Raw genomic sequence first — 18,946 nt, 5'->3', positions numbered from 1 at the left:
ATACTGTAGATTTATTTTAGTTTAAAGTCAATACATTTGAGTAATACAGGCTTAGAAGGTTCATTTAAGTGTATTACAAGTCAGACTAATGTATTAGTTACTGTATAGGAATTGTTGATGCCTATTTACTGTTCATTCATTGTTTTTGGCAAAGTTATTTAACCCTTTACTGTCAGTGTTGGGCATACACATTTAATTCTGAACAAATCACTAAACTAAAGGATTTTAAAATATACATGCAGTGTCTGGAAATAATTATTTACAGGTTGTAGCGATTGAATTTCATGACACTATGGATTTCGAGTAAAGGTAAAACTTTAACTCAGGACGTTAAGAACTCCGGACGTCCCATCTTTTGTACTCTGGTTAATACAGTCAGGGGTGGGGCGCTACATAAATGGAGGCACCACTGAACTATTGAACTATTAATTAGTTGTGATAAACCCAGACACTGCTAAAAGTTGTAATCAAATAAAAACAAATCCCAATTCCAAGTATTAAAAAAATACATGTAATAAAAATGTAAGATAAACTGCAGCAACTTGGTCCCTATACAGAAGGACGCTCACCTGCGGGTGTAAAGGGCGAGGGTCAGGAGAGCTAGCCTGGCATTGCCAGACTGATGATGTGGATTCACTCACACGTTCCTCCACGGTATCAGTCTGGACTTCGGCCCATAGGCAGAGAGTATGAGAAATCAGAAAATGAGCCAATCAGTGGCTGTGTTTAAACTGCTGTCCGTGCAACAGTGCAATGCCAGGCTACAGGAGAGCATTCTGTTAAGGAGGGAAGCGCCTAAGTTCCAGATTGAGGGAAAAGTATTTATCAGAGTAATACAGCAACCATATGGTACAGGAGTACACCAGCTCGTAGTACCTAGGGTGTACATTCCCATGATTCTCAAGTCTCTTCATGACGACATGATGTGGACACTTGGGAGTTGAAAAGACAACAGAGCTCATTCGAGACAGATACTACTGGCCCAAGATGGGTGCAGAAATTGAACAGGATGTCAAGAATTGTGGCAGATGCACGGGAAGACGTGAGGCAACCACTGAGGAAACTGCTGCAAGCTTGTCTGTTTCAAACACAGAGGAAGTTGGAGTAAATCAATGTACAAATGTATCAAAAATAAAATAAGAAATACTGCAGTGAGAAAATCAAACGCGTACTGAAATATGTATGAAAACAACAAGTCTAATGTAAAATCCCCAAGTGGTGCAGGGCAGAGCAAGGCACTCCGGATTTAAAAATTCACATAAATGAGTTACAGGGTAGAATTATCAACATAATTGAAAGCTTTTTCAATCAACTACATATAATCATGGATTTCTTTTGGTAGTAGTCTCAAGAAAACTTTACAGTGATATCAAGAAACACAGCAAAGACCCCCATAGATAGGAAAAGTACTGTTCAGTAATTGATAATAAATTATTTTATATTTTTAAGAAAACTGCAATGAATAAAATGGCTGATTTCCATTTGGTGCTGTAATTCCAAGCAGGGCCACTGTGTGTTGCCACAAAACCAATGCATTACATAGCTGTGAAGCCAGGTGACACACCAGCCAATTAAAGCAGTCTCCACCAGTGACATCACCACAATTTCTGAATTTAAAAAAGAACACTGTTCACCAAGTGATGACTGAGATCATCTCCAGCAATCCTAATTCCAGTCCAAATGTCAAAGGCTCAAAATTCAGTATAATGCTCAAGATTTCTACTTGTGTTTTTGTGTATTAATTATTGAGTCTTTATTTCATTTGATCAATTCTTTCATCCAATTATATCTTACCATTAAAACCAAAAATCCGGTTGATGTCACTGGACTGAGATTTTAATAACCAGTGTTGAAACTGTGTGAGGGACATACATTACACCACTGATGTCCAGTGTATCTACACAGGTTTTCATTACGGCCAAACACTACAACAAGTGATGTTACATTAAGTACCGTAGAGCAGTGGTTCTCAAACTTTTTCATGTCAAGGACCCCCAAATTGACACTTATTAGCCCACGGACCCCCATTTGAAAAGATATGCCAGGGACGCCCATAAGAGAAGGTTTTTACGGCTCTAGCAGTGATTCTCGACCATTTTAATTTCAAGGACCCCCAGTTTGACATGCATTAGGCTACGTACCCCCATTTAATGGCATTTCTATCTCTGGGACCCCAATTTAAATAGTAAGATCAATGCTAATTTAACTCTGAGAGTGTACAAATGGAACCAAATGGACCCGTTAGGGTCCATTTGGTTCCATTTGTACACTCTCAGAGTTACAGACCCATAAGGGTCCCCCTGGAACTCCCTCAAGGACCCCTGGGGGTCCCCGGACCCCACTTTGAGAACCAAGGCCGTAGAGGGTTTACAGGTTCAGTCTGAAGCCTAACTAATAACTTGTCACACAATGAAACATACATTTATGCTTCACAGTAGAACACATACTGTACATACAAGCAAGTGAGTTTTTATTTGAATTTTTCCCAACCTGGGTTGTAGTTTCCTGGCTGTATCCTGGTTGCCGATTGGTTATGATGAAAATTGTTTAATTTCTTTCAATGTTGATTTTCACATACCAGCGTCAGTGCTCTGTGCAGCTGTCAACATTCAACCTGATTACCGTTAAAACACATCCTTTCAACACAATAAAACAAACACGTTAAATGAAATAATTTCTTGATTATAATTATATCAGAGCTGGCATTAGTTCTTCAATGGATTCATTTAGCAGGTGCATAGCAGGGTAAACATAGTGCAAACAGTACACAATGAACTATTATTATTGGAATACAGTACCAAATGGACTTGTATTACTGGAATATAGTCATAATTGCTTCATGTTTGGCTAAAATAAATGCTTGAATGCAACTTGAGTTTTTATTAAACAGCTGCACAGAGTGATTCTTCAAGTGTGAAATTCAACAATTAAGTAATGCATTTTTTATCATTTTTATCATAGTACAATAATAAAAATAAAAAAACATCTGACTGGCTAAGACATGTATTTTGTGTTACCCATGAATCAAAGACCCAGAGTTTCCAAGTTAAGTAGCTTGCCAAAAGGAAATTTAAACTGTCAACATCATCTGTATCGAGCATTGGTAGTTACACTACTGTGGAACTTGCCAATGTTGCCACTCAAGAACAATAACACACAACAGAAAATGAATACAACTTAAGTTACACATGAGAAGAATGATTATAAATGCCTTACAGTGCTCAAGATTACGCTGATATGAATAAACAAAATAATTCTATACAAAACACGATTAAATGTAAAATGTGACACAAATGGTTAAGGTGAAGACAGACAGTGGCACAAGGTTACATGCACAAGTATACACAAAGTACGGAGGACAGAGAGGAAGGAAGGTAATCTCTGACGCAGAATAAAGCTGCATAGAATCCTTTTCACCAATCTCTAATATAGAGAAAATTACTGGTGAAGGTGCATTGTTTTGACTCTGAAGCAGACCCTTACAGTTAAATAAGTTGTCACTGAGGGAGTCAGATAAGGGAAAGAAAGGGCACTGAGGGAGTCAGATAAGGGAAAGAAAGGGAAGGAGAACAACTACCACTAAGCTACGGCCGCCACAAAGGTACCATACTTCTACAGTGATTAAATGTTTCTTTAGCTTGCCGAAAATAAGCGATTTTTAAGCTAACAACGCAATGCAACTCATCACGAGGATATTTTTAAAACTCTGACAAAGGTGACTCACTCTGAAATTAGGATGATCTTGTTCCTCTTTAAACCTCTCTGATAGCATGTCAACCTACAGTAGTACATACAAGCTTCCAAAGTATATTTCTCATCCAAATTGGTCAACATCATATGCAAATGATGGATGCCAAAGCTTTGATTTTGGTACAGCAATCCACATCAATTCTGTTCAAACTGTCATTGCCATAAAGTGTTTATATACAGTATGTGCTGAGCATAGGATATTCTCTCAGATAACTCCTGGAGTGTGGGTTGTCATTCACAGAATCTTAGAGCAACAACAATTACTAATGGATCACGATTGATTTGTAGAATATACACACAAATGCTCAGAGGTAACCTGAAAAAATATAAAAGTTGCTCAAAATGGACCGAAACAAATTTAACAAACACTGGGAATTTTGCTGATTGAGAAATAAGATTCTAATCAAGAATGTTCTATAATGTAGAATCAGGAATCTTGCTAGCCCAAGAGAGACATTTTAGGGTCATTTCCTACATCCATAAGACATTACCTTACCAAGCCCAAGAACCGGCTATAGTAACACAAAGAACTAGATAATCCCATTTTCTAGTAATTTCACCAATACATTTTTTTTTTTTTTTTACAAGATTGGGAAGATATTTCCAGCCATCAGCTGAATACTAGCTAAAACTCTGTTTTAGCTTCTGTGTATCTTTGTGAATTCTAACCATTGACTTGTGAAAGCAGGGTTTCTTTGTCTTGGAGAGAGGTCTCTCAATTGACTTGTTACATCACCAGGAACAGGCCTGTGTGTCATTTGGAATCAAATAGGCTACTTATAGAGGAACAACAGACGTGGGTCATCCCTCCTGCTCTAAGATTCAGGTGATGAATCCAGGTTTGAAGCTACAAGATATCCCTTTACTATGTATGAGATTTAGTTTATGAATAAAGTCAGTGGAAGAACGTGGATGTAATCCCTTCAGAGTAAAGGCGGTTACACGCCGGCGAATGTACGCAAAATTCGGACTCGTTCCGAATAATTAAAAGACGCTTTTTTCGCTCCGCGAAACTGGTGTGGAAGCTTGCATTGACTTTATAAGGTTTTTAAAAAAAACGTATTATTCGCATGAATTTTTTTTTTTTTAATCGCCCCGGTGTGTAAGGACCTTAGAGCCTGATACTGGAAGTCAGCTTCAAAATGAACAAAACAACCACCAACACGCAGACTAAATACTTTGGGGAGTAAAAATGTGCTGTACTTTAAAAAGGGGACATTCACCAAACACATCTGAATTGCATTTAGCTCCATCAGCATTGATGCCTCCAAGATGGTACTTCATTCCAGTCTGTAGTTTATTAGATATCTGGAGCTTTGTTTTCAATCACTGTGCTGCTTGAACTTATAAACATTCTATTTATTTAGAAATTTCACTAGAGGATAATAAGCCCCTTGAGATGCAGCATCTCATTTTCGAGGGGGTCCTCAACTTAACCTTTACTCATCTCCCAGGAGAAAAGCCTGGTCACGACCTAATGCAGAGAGTGTCTATAGAGGCAGGACTTCCGTCGTATGCATTTCCCCCGGAAACTATCTTTTTCGACCAATCACAACACTCGTTTCATTCACGGAGAACGTAAACACATTTGTAAAGCCTCAGCGTAATTTCCTGGGGCGGTACTTCCGTTTAGACACTCAAGCGGCTACCTGTAGGTCTTGCCCAGCATGCCTCGCCCCAAACCGGTTCTGTTAAGGGGAAGAGTTTGTCGTGCCTGGCACGAATTACAAAAATGTGGTTATACGTGTTCCCTTAACAAACTCTTAACTCTTTTCAATCAAAGCTTTGCTTTTTTCTTGAAATGTTCCTTTAAGCATGAGAGCACATAACTGATATACCTTACAATGTTTAAACTAAAGGAGTGCAGATGTTTTCAGCACCCACTAGTGGACATATTTGCAGACAGAATGAAATACACATACAGGACACAAACTAATTGTATCGCCTCGTGGCTCAACTAATAATGGAGATTGCAAAACAAACAAAAAAGTTTACAAACTTTAAATGATTCTTCCTCTGAAGGATTAATTTACTTTAGTCACTAATTTAAATCTGCAGGACAACGTCATGTAGTGTAGGTACACACTGTAAAAAAAAAAGACAATAATATTCTCCTCAAAAGGAGTGCTAGAATAACATAAAAGCAAAAGTGCAAAAATAAGATTCCATGATTATCCATCTGCAGTTAAGTAAAAAGAGAATAAATAACTTAACATAATTTTAATGAAAAGGACAGTATATACCGTATGCATATATGGACGTTTATGTAGTAGAAAAGTGTTTGTGGAAGGTCTATTTCACAGTGGTACATGGTTAAATAAAGGAGGTTAACACAGTGTATTCCCGCCAGTCATTCAAACGTTCAGGAAGCTTGTTACAGGCAAGTGTTGTCGTGAGTTCATTATGACATATGCGAGCTGATGTCAATGTGACTTCACAGTTCTCTTCCCCGTCTCTAGTAAACGTGTGATTTAAATGATCGATAATGCAAAACCAAACACAAAAAAAAGTCAGTCATTAAATGGAAGTTTTGGTTCGACTTTCTGACAGATCATTTCCTAGGGAAACAGTGGCTCAAAGAAACCACTAGAGGGAGGCAAACTGTAGAAGATCAGCATGCTAGAATTAGATTCTGTCATAGGTGGAATGAGGGACGGCATCGGGATAAAATACAAAACGACAACAACAAACTACTGGTGAAGGAGGCTGTCAGGGGAACAGAGATCTTTGTGTAATGACTAGGAGGGGGGTCAGGCCAAAGAAAATGACAGAAAAGCAACAACAGGTGCCGCTATAAAAAGAAGGGGATGAGTCCCATATTGCCACTGTGCCATTGAGCCAAGGTGCTAATACAGGTTTGTGCAAGTCAATCAATCACAGTGTTTCTCAAACGTTGTTGTCTGGGGGGAGGGGGGAGGAGTGAGGAGGAGGATTCCTGTAATGCCGTTGTGCTACTGAGCCAGGCACCACCAGGACTGACGATGTTGAAGAAGATATTCCTGTGATGCCGTTGTTGTCTTTGAGCCAGGGTGCATAATATTTATGCTGAAATAAGTTGTGAACAGAGTGTCGTAAGGTGCTAGAGGTGCACACTGAAAAGCATAAGGATCAGTGTGCGGTTGTGCCAGTGAGCCCGGACACTGCTATAATGGCTGCTGTTGTACCAGGCGTCGGTAGTGTGGCAAGACTTTGCTCTCAGGGAGGTAGAGCGCCATCTCCAGGGCAACCAAGATGGTGAACTCAAATGGTATTAAGTCTCTTCTACTGATTCTAAAACGCTCCTCTAGTTTCTACATAGATACAGACAGAGAGATAGAGAGACAGACAGAGACAGAGAGAGAGACAGACAAGGCAAAAAAGACATCAAGAGTTAAAAACTGTACAAAGGCATACAATTAGGAAAGAAAATGAGGAAGAAAGAAAGACGGGTACGACAGTGGGGACTCATTCTAGTACAGTTAGTTCCTGCTTTATGTTATTGATAGTTTTTATATAGATAGATGAAGAGAAATCAGTGATAGTCTTAAAGGGGAATTTTGAATGGTACAATAGAAAAATGTCATAGCGGACCTGGGATGGAGTTATGACATGTTTCTACTGCACCATTCATCCTAGGATATCATAACATCATAGAAAAGGTAAGAAAACCGTGGGGCAAAATTCCCCTTTAAATATTTAAAACAATCTGTGTATTGTACCTGAAATTATGAGAAACATATTCATGGCGTCCGCTTCAGTTCAGGGTGTAAGAGATAAGGATACACAGGCACAGCTTAGCTGTCACACTTCTCCACTTGTGAATCATTCATCTTTAACTCATTCAGTGCCATCGACGTCGCCGACGTCACGTTTTTTCATAAGCCCAGAGTGCCAATGACGTCACCGACATCATAAATCTTTTTTTTTTTTTATTAAAAAAAAATATATATATATATATATATTTTTTTTTTTTTTTTCAGAACCCAAGTTATCATGATTTGAAGATTTGCTGCTCCATTCACTTCTTGTTTAACTAATGTATTTTTGGCCTTGGCACAGGGATGATAAAGCCAGAAATAAGTTTGGCACTGAATGAGTTAATTTAGTTCCTTCCATCATACTCAGCCTTACCCAGCGTGTATAATTTGATCTGTACTGAACTATCGAGCCTAGTGGATCTGTGTGTTAAACGCTTCCTGCTGGTGGCGTTGTCTGCTTTGTGTCAGCTCTGTGTCTGTGTGTGCGTGTATTAATTTGTTGGATTTAACAGTTATGCTGTTGGTTATTCTATTGGTCTAGCTTCTTGCCAACACGGCCAATTGTGTTTGTTGGTGTGCCCGGCCAAGCCGGAAGGGACCATGGAGGAATCGAGCCCCAGTCTCCACGGTCTGTAATCTATCTCTTTAGTGCTGCTGTCCCTGATACTTTATGCGCTCTTGTGCGTAGGGCTATGGGCCACTTGAAGATGTTTTAACTACAGCAACATGCAGAATATTTGTGTGATGAATGCATGGGTAGTGTGTGTGTGTGTGTGTGTGTGTGTGTGTGTGTGTGTGTGTGTGTGTGTGTGTGTGTGTGTCTCACATCAATGAGGTGTTTGACCTCCTGTTTCCTGAGGTCACTGCTGATCTTGGCAGCCAATAGGACACATGCAGCTGACACCAGCTTCCTGTCAAAGACAACAACATCACAACCCTACTGTGATGACATTTAGGTGGATCAGCAGGCACAGACATCATGGCACATACTTATGACTCAGTGGGTTTGAGATCACATCATGTTACATTGTGGTAATGCAATGGCTCTCAAACATTTTCATGTCAAGGACCTCCACATTGAAAGGTATTTCCTGCATACCCCCATATGAAAAGATGTTGTACCAGAGAGACCCCCCAAAAATAACTGTGTTGTTAAAACTTCTCAGAATTATTCCAAAGTTGTCACTTTTTAAAGATTTATTGAAAATAGCTGATCTAAAGCTCCGAACATGGCACATGAGCTTGTACTGTAGATCGGCTATTTTCAAATAGCTGATGTATAAAATAGGGTTAAAGTGGTTAAAGCACAAGGACACTTTAGTAGAGGTTTGAGTTGTGTAGTTGCCTTATCATGACGTAACTAATCCAATTGGCGAGATATCACTGACAGACACCCCCGGGTCATCTGGGACACACACGGCAAATTTGAGAATGTTCGGTTTGATGGTGCCCGAGTTATGCAGACAGCCAAACAGTACATCAAGGTTTCTGCAATTTATAGATAGTTACCTGTTGTGTTTGTTGAGCCTTCCCTGCAGCACAAGCTTCTCAAAGTACACAAACGCCATCGCTATGGTAACAGGCTGCAGGCTACAGTCCTCCCTGACCGCACACATCTCTCTCTTCAGACTGGACAACCGAGGTAGACAGAAAAAGAGAAAGACACAATGAGTGTGAGAGAGGTAGAGGGAGAAGAAAGGCGAAGAGAAAACTAATACTTCTCTCGCCTTTCTCCCAAGACAACGTAAGAAAGACCATGGGCCAGATTCACTTGTAAGAAAGACCATGGGCCCGATTCACTAAGCCGTTTACGCCCATATTTTCAACGTACCGGCATTTACGAAAATTAATCAGATTCATCAATCTATTTTTGTAGGTGAATTTTGCAGGAGGGCCGGAGGCATGACTTATGGGACCAAAGCTTGCGTACATGTTAGAATGCCTTATTCGTCATGCAAAATCGTGCCAAACCTCAAATAAAATATGTATGTGTCCATGCCCAACATTTGTCAACACATATAAAAAAGAAAGGAAACATGTCAAACGATCTTTGTATGCATATTATAGACTTAGAAACTATAGAACTATAGAAATTGCAAATTCAACCGATTTTCATTTCTTTTCAGTTAACACATTGACCGCCAGAGGTTAATCTCATAATGTACTCACCAGTGCCAACGTGTTATTGTTGTTTTTGTTTTTTTCATGTCGCCATAGAACTTGTTAAAATCCTTAAGATTGAGCCGTACACGGTCTGTTTACATCCGCGACATCTCACTGTATCTCCCAGTGAAAACCGCATGTCAAACGGATCTCCATGATTGTAGTTAGAGCGGATTACGTTAAACAGTGATATGCGAGGAGAAAAAACTACAGGAAGAGAATTGAGTTTCAGTGTGCGCTTTAGAATGGGAGCGGACGTGATCGTCAAAACCGGATCCCAAATAATTCTGTTTCCGGTCATCAAACCGGAACCGGAAATGGATCAAAAAATTCCGAAAGTGCACCTGAAAATTTTCAGCGCGAAAAGACCGTGGACCGTAGGGCTACGGTCTCGGCGCTTAACAGTTGGATTTAACGGACCGTAGGACTACGTTCTTGGCGGTTAATGTGTTAATGCATTTAGAGCTGAATTATTAGGCGTGTTTGCTGTTTTTGCAAGTGTGGCCACAGTTTCGCCTATTGGACTTTCAAGCCAACTCCATATGTCACGCTATTAATTTATAATATTGACCACATCACATGAAGCAGTCTTACCTTGATGAGGATACAGTATGGATGAAATCTAGATTTCCATTACTGGAATCGGATATTCCAGCAGCATCATCTTTTAACCTCGGCTAAGGTGAGTGAGCGATTGTTCAGTAGAAAGGGCTTATACAATATACCAAGTTTTATTAGCCTTTGGTCGGGAGGTTTAACTTTGCAAACAAACTTCTTATTTTCATTACACGTGAGAGTCGGCTATTTACTTTATAAACGTTTAATTTCGTGAGGGACTCGCTTGCGCTGATCTACAAGGTGTCATGCGGTGCGCACCGCCGTGTTTTTAGTAATGTATATCTGTACATTTTGCAGCGTGATGACTTTTTTCATCCGGCGCTGGATTTTCCCGGTTGCCTGTTACGGTCTTAAATGGGGCGTGGAAGAATGCAAATGATCTCCACTGTCAGGGATTTACACACAAGTTTTTGCTTAGAGAAAATACACCCTCCTTTAGTCACTTTATTTACAACCAGCTTTGTGAATCAGGCCCCATGAGAACAATAGAAAGAGATCTACAGAGAGGATAAGAGTTATAAGAAATTATATATATATTTATATATAAAGTTTGAGTTGTCTGTGGCAGTGTGTTTGTCTGTGTGCCCGGATTCCAAAATGGACATGCCCAACATAAGTGAAAATTGGCATTGTTTGGCAATGGTTGACATCAATGTAAAAGTTGTTAGCCACTAACAGGCAGCGGGTTTTTTTCAGTGTGAAGTCAGACCAGAGCTCGATCAATGAGAGAGAGATGGAGGGAAAAAGGAAACAGGGATAGGGAGAGGGCAAGGAGGGAGAGGGGGAGCCAAAGTGACAGGGGTAGAGGAAGAGAGGAAGAGAGGGAGAGAGGGAGCCTATTTCACCCACCCAATAACGCAGCTGAAACCTCAACACTTTGCAACGTGTTGCAAAGTGCCATAACCCTGGCAACGCCGGACAAGCTTCTATTTTATAAATCTATATTACACTACATTTCATTACACCACATTACATTTATGACACCAAGACTATATACATGTTTTTTTAAGGAACTTAAATTGATTTGCTTCAATCATCACATATTTTCTTCATTTTTCATTCACAGTGACGATATCCAACAAAAATCTCTGTGGTAATTGCAATGATGTCTGAACTAAGACAAAGATGGTGGCACATGTAGTGTCCAAAACGGTGTGCTGTCTGCTTCAAATAACTGTATTGACATTATCAACCTGTAGGTGTCCTACCCGACACAGACACCAGAGTTAAGATTTTTCAATGGAAGAGTGGGGAGACCTCCTTCAACCACTGCAGATGTGTGCTAGCATAACAGTCCTACACCAATTGGTTAAAATCATGTTTTATTCAGTAAAATAAGTCCAGGGCTGCAGTGGTAAGGTCTGTGCTGCCTTTAATTCCTTATTCTACATAGATTACTGCCTAAGCATTCAGGTGTGCCCGAGATACCCAACTGAGGGCTGCCATATCAGTTCTGCCATGTCAGAACAAGCCATTAGTCAAGGGCTAATGTTAGCACAAACCTTCAGATATGCTGCACCCATACTGTAGCATGTTGTTATTTGTGTTCCTTTGCACCTGGATAAACTCCACTGTCTCCACAGCCATGAATTCTACCAAACCATCTGCAGCAGGAGGATGATTTGAGTGCAGTGGGGATGATGTAACCACATTTGCTCACGGTGAAAATTCAGCACACAGTGGCACTTTTTCTTGCTTGTATTGCCCGAGGGGTTATCAGTTGTCTCCCTCTCTTTTGAGTCTGTCCTTTTATCACACCCAGGGCAAATAAAGGCTGTATACTGACTGTATGGTTTAACGATTGAACACAAGGAGGAGATAACTGCACACTGTTGACAAATGCTATGTTCACTTTATTGGACTAAGATGTCAGTCTAAAAGGCGTGAGGTTACCTGCGTATCTTGCTGAGTGTCAGTTTGATGTGAGGATACTTTTCTTTAAATGTCTCATTCATGTCCCTCTTTAAGTCAGATGGCTTAACATACTCTATTACTGTGGTCTAGAGGAAGAGAGAGAGAGAGAGAGAGAGAGAGAGACACACAGAGAGAGAAAGAGATGTGAGAGGATGTAAATGTTATAATTAACATACAATTAACATATCATATCTGCTTTACTCTGTCAAGAAAAAGTGGCCCAGTAGTTCTCCACTGAGACAACTAGCAGCTTTCTATTGTACCAGTTCTGGGTCTCCAGGACGAGTAAAGAACCAGTTAACTAACTGTAGAATATTAAACCGCAGTAGTGTGTCTCCAGTACCAGCAGAGAACTGCGAGTCTTTAACCAAGTAGTGATTCACGGACTAGTCAATGACACGTACAGAGAATTTACTGTACTCTATGTGTATGGTTATAGAGAGTGTGCATGTGGATGTATGTGTGTGCATGTGGATGTATGTGTATGTGTATGTGTGTGTTAATTCAGCCCTGTTCGGGGATAAGCTTAAATCTTCAGCCTATAGAATAATTCATCTGATGTCAAAAAAGCATATGTGTGTGTGTGTGTGTGTGTGTGTGTGTGTGTGTGTGTGTGTGTGATTCTACAGTACTGCTTTTCTCCATCCTCTAATCAGCTCTACCCTTTTCATTTCCCCTTCATATAGACCTCTAATCCTCTTTCCCCTTGCCTCTGTCTCTGTTCTTCATTTTACTCCCCTTTTCTGTGTTGTTCCATCTGTCTCTCACTCTCTTGACATGTTTATGTGAATTATGAGTTATGGCATTAGAAAGGCTGAATGGTACAACTCTCTGTTCTAACTCTGTTCTGACAGAACACATGCAGTGAGAGACACACACACACACACACACACACAAACACGCACACGAAGTAGAGACACACACACTTACCATGTAAGAGGCGAAGATGAGAACTCTCTTGTGTTTTCCACACGGCCACTGAGGGTCACTGAGGATGTTGGGGTCGTAGTCTGACACATCGTCTACACCTGCACACACACACACAGAAACAATATTTCATGTGGACATGTATATATGAACACGTGTATACAATTCACATGCAGTCATGCACACACACTGTTCTAATCTATTCATCCCCCTCCCATTCCAGCTGGTGTGTGTGTGTGTGTGTGTGTGTGTGTGTGTGTGTGTGTGTGTGTGTGTGTGTGTGTGTGTGTGTGTGTGTGTGTGTGTGTGTGTGTGTGTGTGTGTGTCTGTGTGTGTGTGTGTCTGTGTGTGTGTGTGTCTTCAAGTACAGTATGTGAGTGTATTTGCATGTATGCATGTGTGATCCAGTTTATTTTTAGTGCATGTCCAACTGTGCATGTATGCAAGTGGTTACTGAATTGCATTGCACTGTACAACACACTGCATCCGTGAGATCAACACAGGGTCAGTGACATCACTGGAATGTTTAATCTGAATGCACGCACGCATGTCATGTACAGCATGTTCAACTTGTGTTTGTGTGTGTAGATGAGGGGCTGAGAGGATATTGTCCTTACAGCTGTGATAACAGTCATCAGGACCCCTCCAAATCTCTAATCCTTTCTCTCTCTCTCCCCTCCACCCTGAGTTTGCCTATGGGTGCGTTCGGAAATACAGCACTGAGCGCACTGGCCAATACAAACTAATAGGCGAGTGCGCTCCGGTGCGCAATTTCCAAACGCACCCCCTATTGACTCAGTTTATTATTACACAGCTTGGTTGAATCCTTGATTCTGATTGAGAATTCAGTGTGTCATTTCTTAATAATTACCGCTGAGCACAATAACAGACCGTTGTCTAATCAAAGGCTCAGAGCACCTGCTGCGCTGCTTGATTTTGTGCGGTATCCAACATAGAAGCCAAACAAACACACAATGTCATTTACAGCTAAACATTGCTCTCAAGAATGTTTTTGAAAACATTCGAAGCAAGAAATAGACAACGCAGTGACCGAAAATGTATTCTATTTGATCAACACTTCCTGTTGTTTTCCGAGGCGACATGTTGCACTAGACGCACCGTGACCTGGCATAAATTAATGGACTACGTTCATTACCGTAAGCAATGAAATCCTTTGTTTTGTTATTTTTGGGTTCAATTATTAAGTAGCTGTGTAATAAGCGGGATAATTGACGGCGAGCTGGTCATTGTCGAGAAATAAACCCCTTCAGGATGATTAGACTCCTCCGCTTCACGTCAGGATCTAATCATCCTGTTGGGTTTATTTCTCAACAATGACCGCTCGCCGTCTATTATCCCTTGCACAATGACTCCTGTCTGTTATAATATGGTGCGTGTGCATGCGCGTGTGCGTGCGTGCGTGCGTGTTGTACCTAGGTCCAGTCCTACAGTGTGTGTGTGTGAGCGTCCAGGGACAGGCATGCTGTGTGTGCTCCTGGACACAGCCAGAGTGAGGTCTCCTGCCGAGGACTGCTTCTGTCTCACCAGAGCATTGGTAGGGTACAGGAACCGGGCGTACGACACCGTCTTAATGGAGAGAGAGAGAGAGGGGCATGAGATACACAGAGATAGAAAAAGAGAATGAGATAAACTGACAGCGTTTTAACCTATCTATGTGTACACGTGTGTGTGTGTGTGTGTGTGTGTGTGTGTGTGTGTGTGTGTGTGTGTGTGTGTGTGTGTGTGTGTGTGTGTGTTACCTTGCCATATGCATCCAGCTGAAAGCCCTCCAGTCCAGGTAACATCTCCAGAGTGGTGGAGATGTTACCTGAAGAATGCCTCCTTCTAGGATGATGATTTAACATTGGATCACTGATAAACACACAGACAGATTATATTAAGTGCGGGCTACTTTTATTTGAATCTGGGTGTTTATTTTTACGTATTCATTTATTATATTTCTTTTGAACCCTATTTCTCCCCAATTTAGTCATTTAGACAATTAACTCTCTCACTGCCAGACTTATTTCTGGCCGCGTTTGCCCAGTGCCAGCGATTTTTCGATTTTCAACGAGGTCATCGCGACCTCGTTGACGCTAATTGTCTGCCTTTGAAAATAGCATGTCTGGGCCGAAAATACATAGTAAAAAAAAAAAATCACACCCTGTGTGAAGTGGGCGGTGTCTTGCTAGCTAATCACAATACTGAATGGAGTCAACCAATCATGTACAAAAGATAAATACATTTATTGAAACACTCTTTATGATGGACGAAACCATAACTTGAAAAAAAACAAATTTTTGGTTTTTTTCAAGTTATGGTTGCTTATATAGGGCTATGCACATGTGTCATGTGACACTGGCCAATCACAGTCCTGAATAGACTGTGATTGGCCAATCACAGCGCAGGATAATTGTACAAATTTCCTGGGCCCAGATCACAGCGCAGGAAAATGTACATTTTTCCAAATCTCACTTATAGGGGCGGTTTCACCGCCCAAAAAGTGCTCAGGAGCCGAGATAGTCTTTTTCAGTAATAAGTTAAACAAGAAGTGAATGGAGCAGCAAATCTTCAAATGATTGGGTTGTGAACATTTGTATTTATTTATTTTTTAACTCGTGATAACTCGTTCTTGGCAGCCAGAGAGTTAATTCCTCCCCACAAACTGTTGTCACTGCTGTTGTACCATACTGGCTCACCTGCCAGTAGGGTAGGGAGACACCACCGGGAGGATGTACAGTAGCACCTCCGTCCTACTCCTCCCGCCCAACACTCGCCCGCCCCAGCTCATAGGAGTACAGTATGTGCAGAGACAAATATCACCCTCCCCAGCCGGCCTCCCTCATCCGAGCACGGGCCAATCGTGTGTGTGTGTGTGTGTGTGTGTGTGTGTGTGTGTGTGTGTGTGTGTGTGTGTGTGTGTGTGTGTGTGTGTGTGTGTGTGTGTGTGTGTGTGTGTGTGTGTGTGTGTGTGTGTGTGTGTGTGGTGCCAGGCAGTAGGAAAACGGCCCGGGGTCAAGACAGATCTCTGAGGCATGTGGGAAAATTACAGCTACCCCCTTCCTTTCTGTCTCTCTCTTTCCCTCCTTCTCCTCCTGTGAGAACGGTCATCCCTCTCTCCTCAAATCTCCCTCTCTGTGAAAAAACAGTCATCCCTTTCCTCTCCTCTGTGTGAGAAACCACCCCGTCCCTCTCTCTCTTCCGCCTCTTCTCCTCCTGTGAGAATTACTCACCCTCCCCTCTCTCTGTCATCTTCCTCCTCTGATGAGGCACGTCATCCCTTTCCCCTTCTTATTTTTTTTGCTCTCTTCCTGTTTGTTTGAGAACATTCAAACCTCTCTCTCTCTCTCTCTCTGAAAATCCTATGTGTGTCTGACAAAATTTGTGTGGTGAGTTACTAATGTCTGTGCATCAGCCTGTAAATGTATACATACTAGCGATGCAAAGTATTGATTCATTCATTAACACATTGGGCGCCAAAACCGGGATTTCTCGAGTTTTCAAAGAGTAGCGGTTGAGTGCCGAACACAGGAAATCTCGTTTTAATTTTATTTTTTTTCCACAAGGGGGGGCTAGCGCAACTTTGGAAGGGACAGATGGATCACCGTGCCAAAAAAAACTGGCTTCCGTCCGCTCCCATCCTATCTCCTTGATAAAAACCTCCGGATCTCCTTAACTTTTTACAGTGGTGAAAACGAGCCATTTTCGGTGCGCGATCACTCCGCAATGGCGGCTCGCGTGAGAGATGTCAATGTTCCAGGCGTTAGCCTGTACCATCCACCATCGTACACGCATCCATTGTTTACATTCGGGTGCTCGTCGTGGAGTCTACAGCTCTAAACAGCGCAGCGTTACAAACGGTAAGATCGCTGGCACTAGACGTACACTGTTTTAATAAAACTCTCGATCGATAAAAATCGATCGATTAATTGATAAGCAGCGTTTTTTAGGAGCAAAAGGAAAATTCGTGTCCTAAACCGAAAATGAGTGCAGAAACATAATTGCCTTGATGTATACAACATTAACTCATTCACTGCCTGAATTATTTCTGGCTGCGTTTGCCCACTGCCAGAGATTTTTCATTGAAAAAAAAAAGTACTCAGGAGCCGAGATACAGAATTTTTTAAGTTTTAAGTTAACAAGGAAGTGGATAGGAGTCTAGATCTTCGAAAAATCATATCTCCTTGGTCTTTGGGTCAAATTAAAAATAATAATTAAAAAAACAAAACAAAAAAACGTTTTTTACGTTCTTGGCAGAATTGGTAATTGGATATAATTACGTTTTTTACGTTCTTGGCAGGGAATATTAACAAGCATCAGCTGGACACAGACACGCACACCTGCCCGCTGCAGTGCTCTAAACTGAAAGTGACTGGAGTCTGTCTCTCCAAAAGCCCTTGAATATGATGGAATATGATTAAGGATTACTGTGACTACACCTCTCAGCACACACCTGCTGAGACATGTGTGCCCCTGTGGATAGATGCCATGTTTGTCACTTCAGGATAAGGCCTGTGCAATAGGTCAAGTGAAGCTGGTGTTCCATTACGCAGATTACGCATGCTCAAGTGCCAGTCACACACCTGACCTCTCAGCAGGTGTGTGCGCTGGCAGGTCGCTAAAAACAAGAAGCATATTGGGGGATTTTGGCAAAAGAAATTGGGGCGCTACCCACACGTTTAGCTGTGTTGCTCATTCCACGAATGCCCGATCCTTAGTTCCTTACAAGCTGTACCTCGTGGTAAAAATTATTATTAATATTATTTTTTTCAACTAATTGAAAATCGATAAAATTAATCAAATACATTCTTAAAGGCAGTTAATCGATTGTAGATTAATTGTTAACATCCCTAATACATGTGTGTGTGTGTTTACCTGATATGAAAGCTCTCTCCATAGGGTAGCACTGAGAAGGCAGCACACAGAGACCGCTTGGCACAGATGAGCACGATTCTGGAGAACAAACACACACACACACTACCATTAAAGTGACACTTTACATGCTGATTTTACACTTTTTTTTACATTCCGTCTTTAGAGTGCGCGAGACAGATTCTCAGTCTCCTGCCAATGACATCATCGGCAGGTAATTTGTTTTGCTAAATCCACAGCCCAGTGAGAGCGACTACAAAGGGAGCTAGGGTACTGACTTTTATACCGAGTCACTTAAACCCCATACGTTGTTGAGTGGACTCCCTCAGGGAGTCTAGTGACTTTTCTGTTTTCATGTACCGAAAAAAGACAATCTACAAGCTCACAGCGAGTGGCAGTGAAACGCATTGTGAGCTTGCAGATCAACTATTGTCATTGTGCAACACCCACGCGCAACCAAGTATAAAGAGGACCGGTATAATGGAGATAATGATGAACAATGATAAAGTGTTTCTTTGCCGCTATGACAAACATCATAATGACAAATGTAAAAATATGATCAAAGTAACGTCATTTGCAGAGTGCGGTCCATCTATCATTATAACTGAATGCAATAATAATAATAATAAGGACCACACACAAACAACAAGAAACCCCAACGTGATGGAGCACGTATTCAAGTTTACACTAACACTGTTAACATCGTTAACTAAATACGTGATGGAATCCAAACTCTGATACTGAGGCACACTATAAAATGAATAACAACCAAACAAATAATTAAAATGTCAAAACATTTTAGTGCCAATATTGTGTGTGTGGGCTTTAAGTAACGTTCTAATCACTTGCCTAATTTATAAATTAAACAATGACCTAACCTTTCACACTGGATCTAATCAGTTTTATAATGGGATATAATCAGTTTAATAATGAGATATAACCCGTTTAATCGACTGGGTCCCGCT

At 41.1% G+C, this 18,946-nt stretch overlaps 1 protein-coding gene across 1 annotated transcript in view; it reads right to left on the bottom strand.

Moving 5' to 3' along the window:
* Nucleotides 1-2,865: 2,865 nt before the first annotated feature.
* cables2b (Cdk5 and Abl enzyme substrate 2b) overlaps nucleotides 2,866-18,946 on the bottom strand; it is a 34,539-nt gene continuing 18,458 nt past the window's right edge. Inside the window, exons 3-10 of the mRNA XM_080444845.1 lie at nucleotides 17,985-18,062; nucleotides 14,870-14,981; nucleotides 14,543-14,696; nucleotides 13,113-13,210; nucleotides 12,162-12,268; nucleotides 8,997-9,116; nucleotides 8,314-8,398; nucleotides 2,866-7,040 (exon numbers count right to left, since the gene is read on the bottom strand). Of these exons, the coding sequence (XP_080300971.1) occupies nucleotides 6,894-7,040; nucleotides 8,314-8,398; nucleotides 8,997-9,116; nucleotides 12,162-12,268; nucleotides 13,113-13,210; nucleotides 14,543-14,696; nucleotides 14,870-14,981; nucleotides 17,985-18,062 (901 nt within the window). The 3' untranslated portion in view covers nucleotides 2,866-6,893. The remainder of the gene's footprint in view (nucleotides 7,041-8,313; nucleotides 8,399-8,996; nucleotides 9,117-12,161; nucleotides 12,269-13,112; nucleotides 13,211-14,542; nucleotides 14,697-14,869; nucleotides 14,982-17,984; nucleotides 18,063-18,946) is intronic.

The sequence above is a fragment of the Gymnoscopelus braueri genome (assembly GCF_963280865.1).
Source record: "Gymnoscopelus braueri genome assembly, chromosome: 12".
NCBI lineage: Eukaryota > Metazoa > Chordata > Actinopteri > Myctophiformes > Myctophidae > Gymnoscopelus > Gymnoscopelus braueri.
The sequence above is the reverse complement of the archived record's forward strand: the minus strand, read 5'-3'. Positions and strand labels throughout refer to the sequence as shown.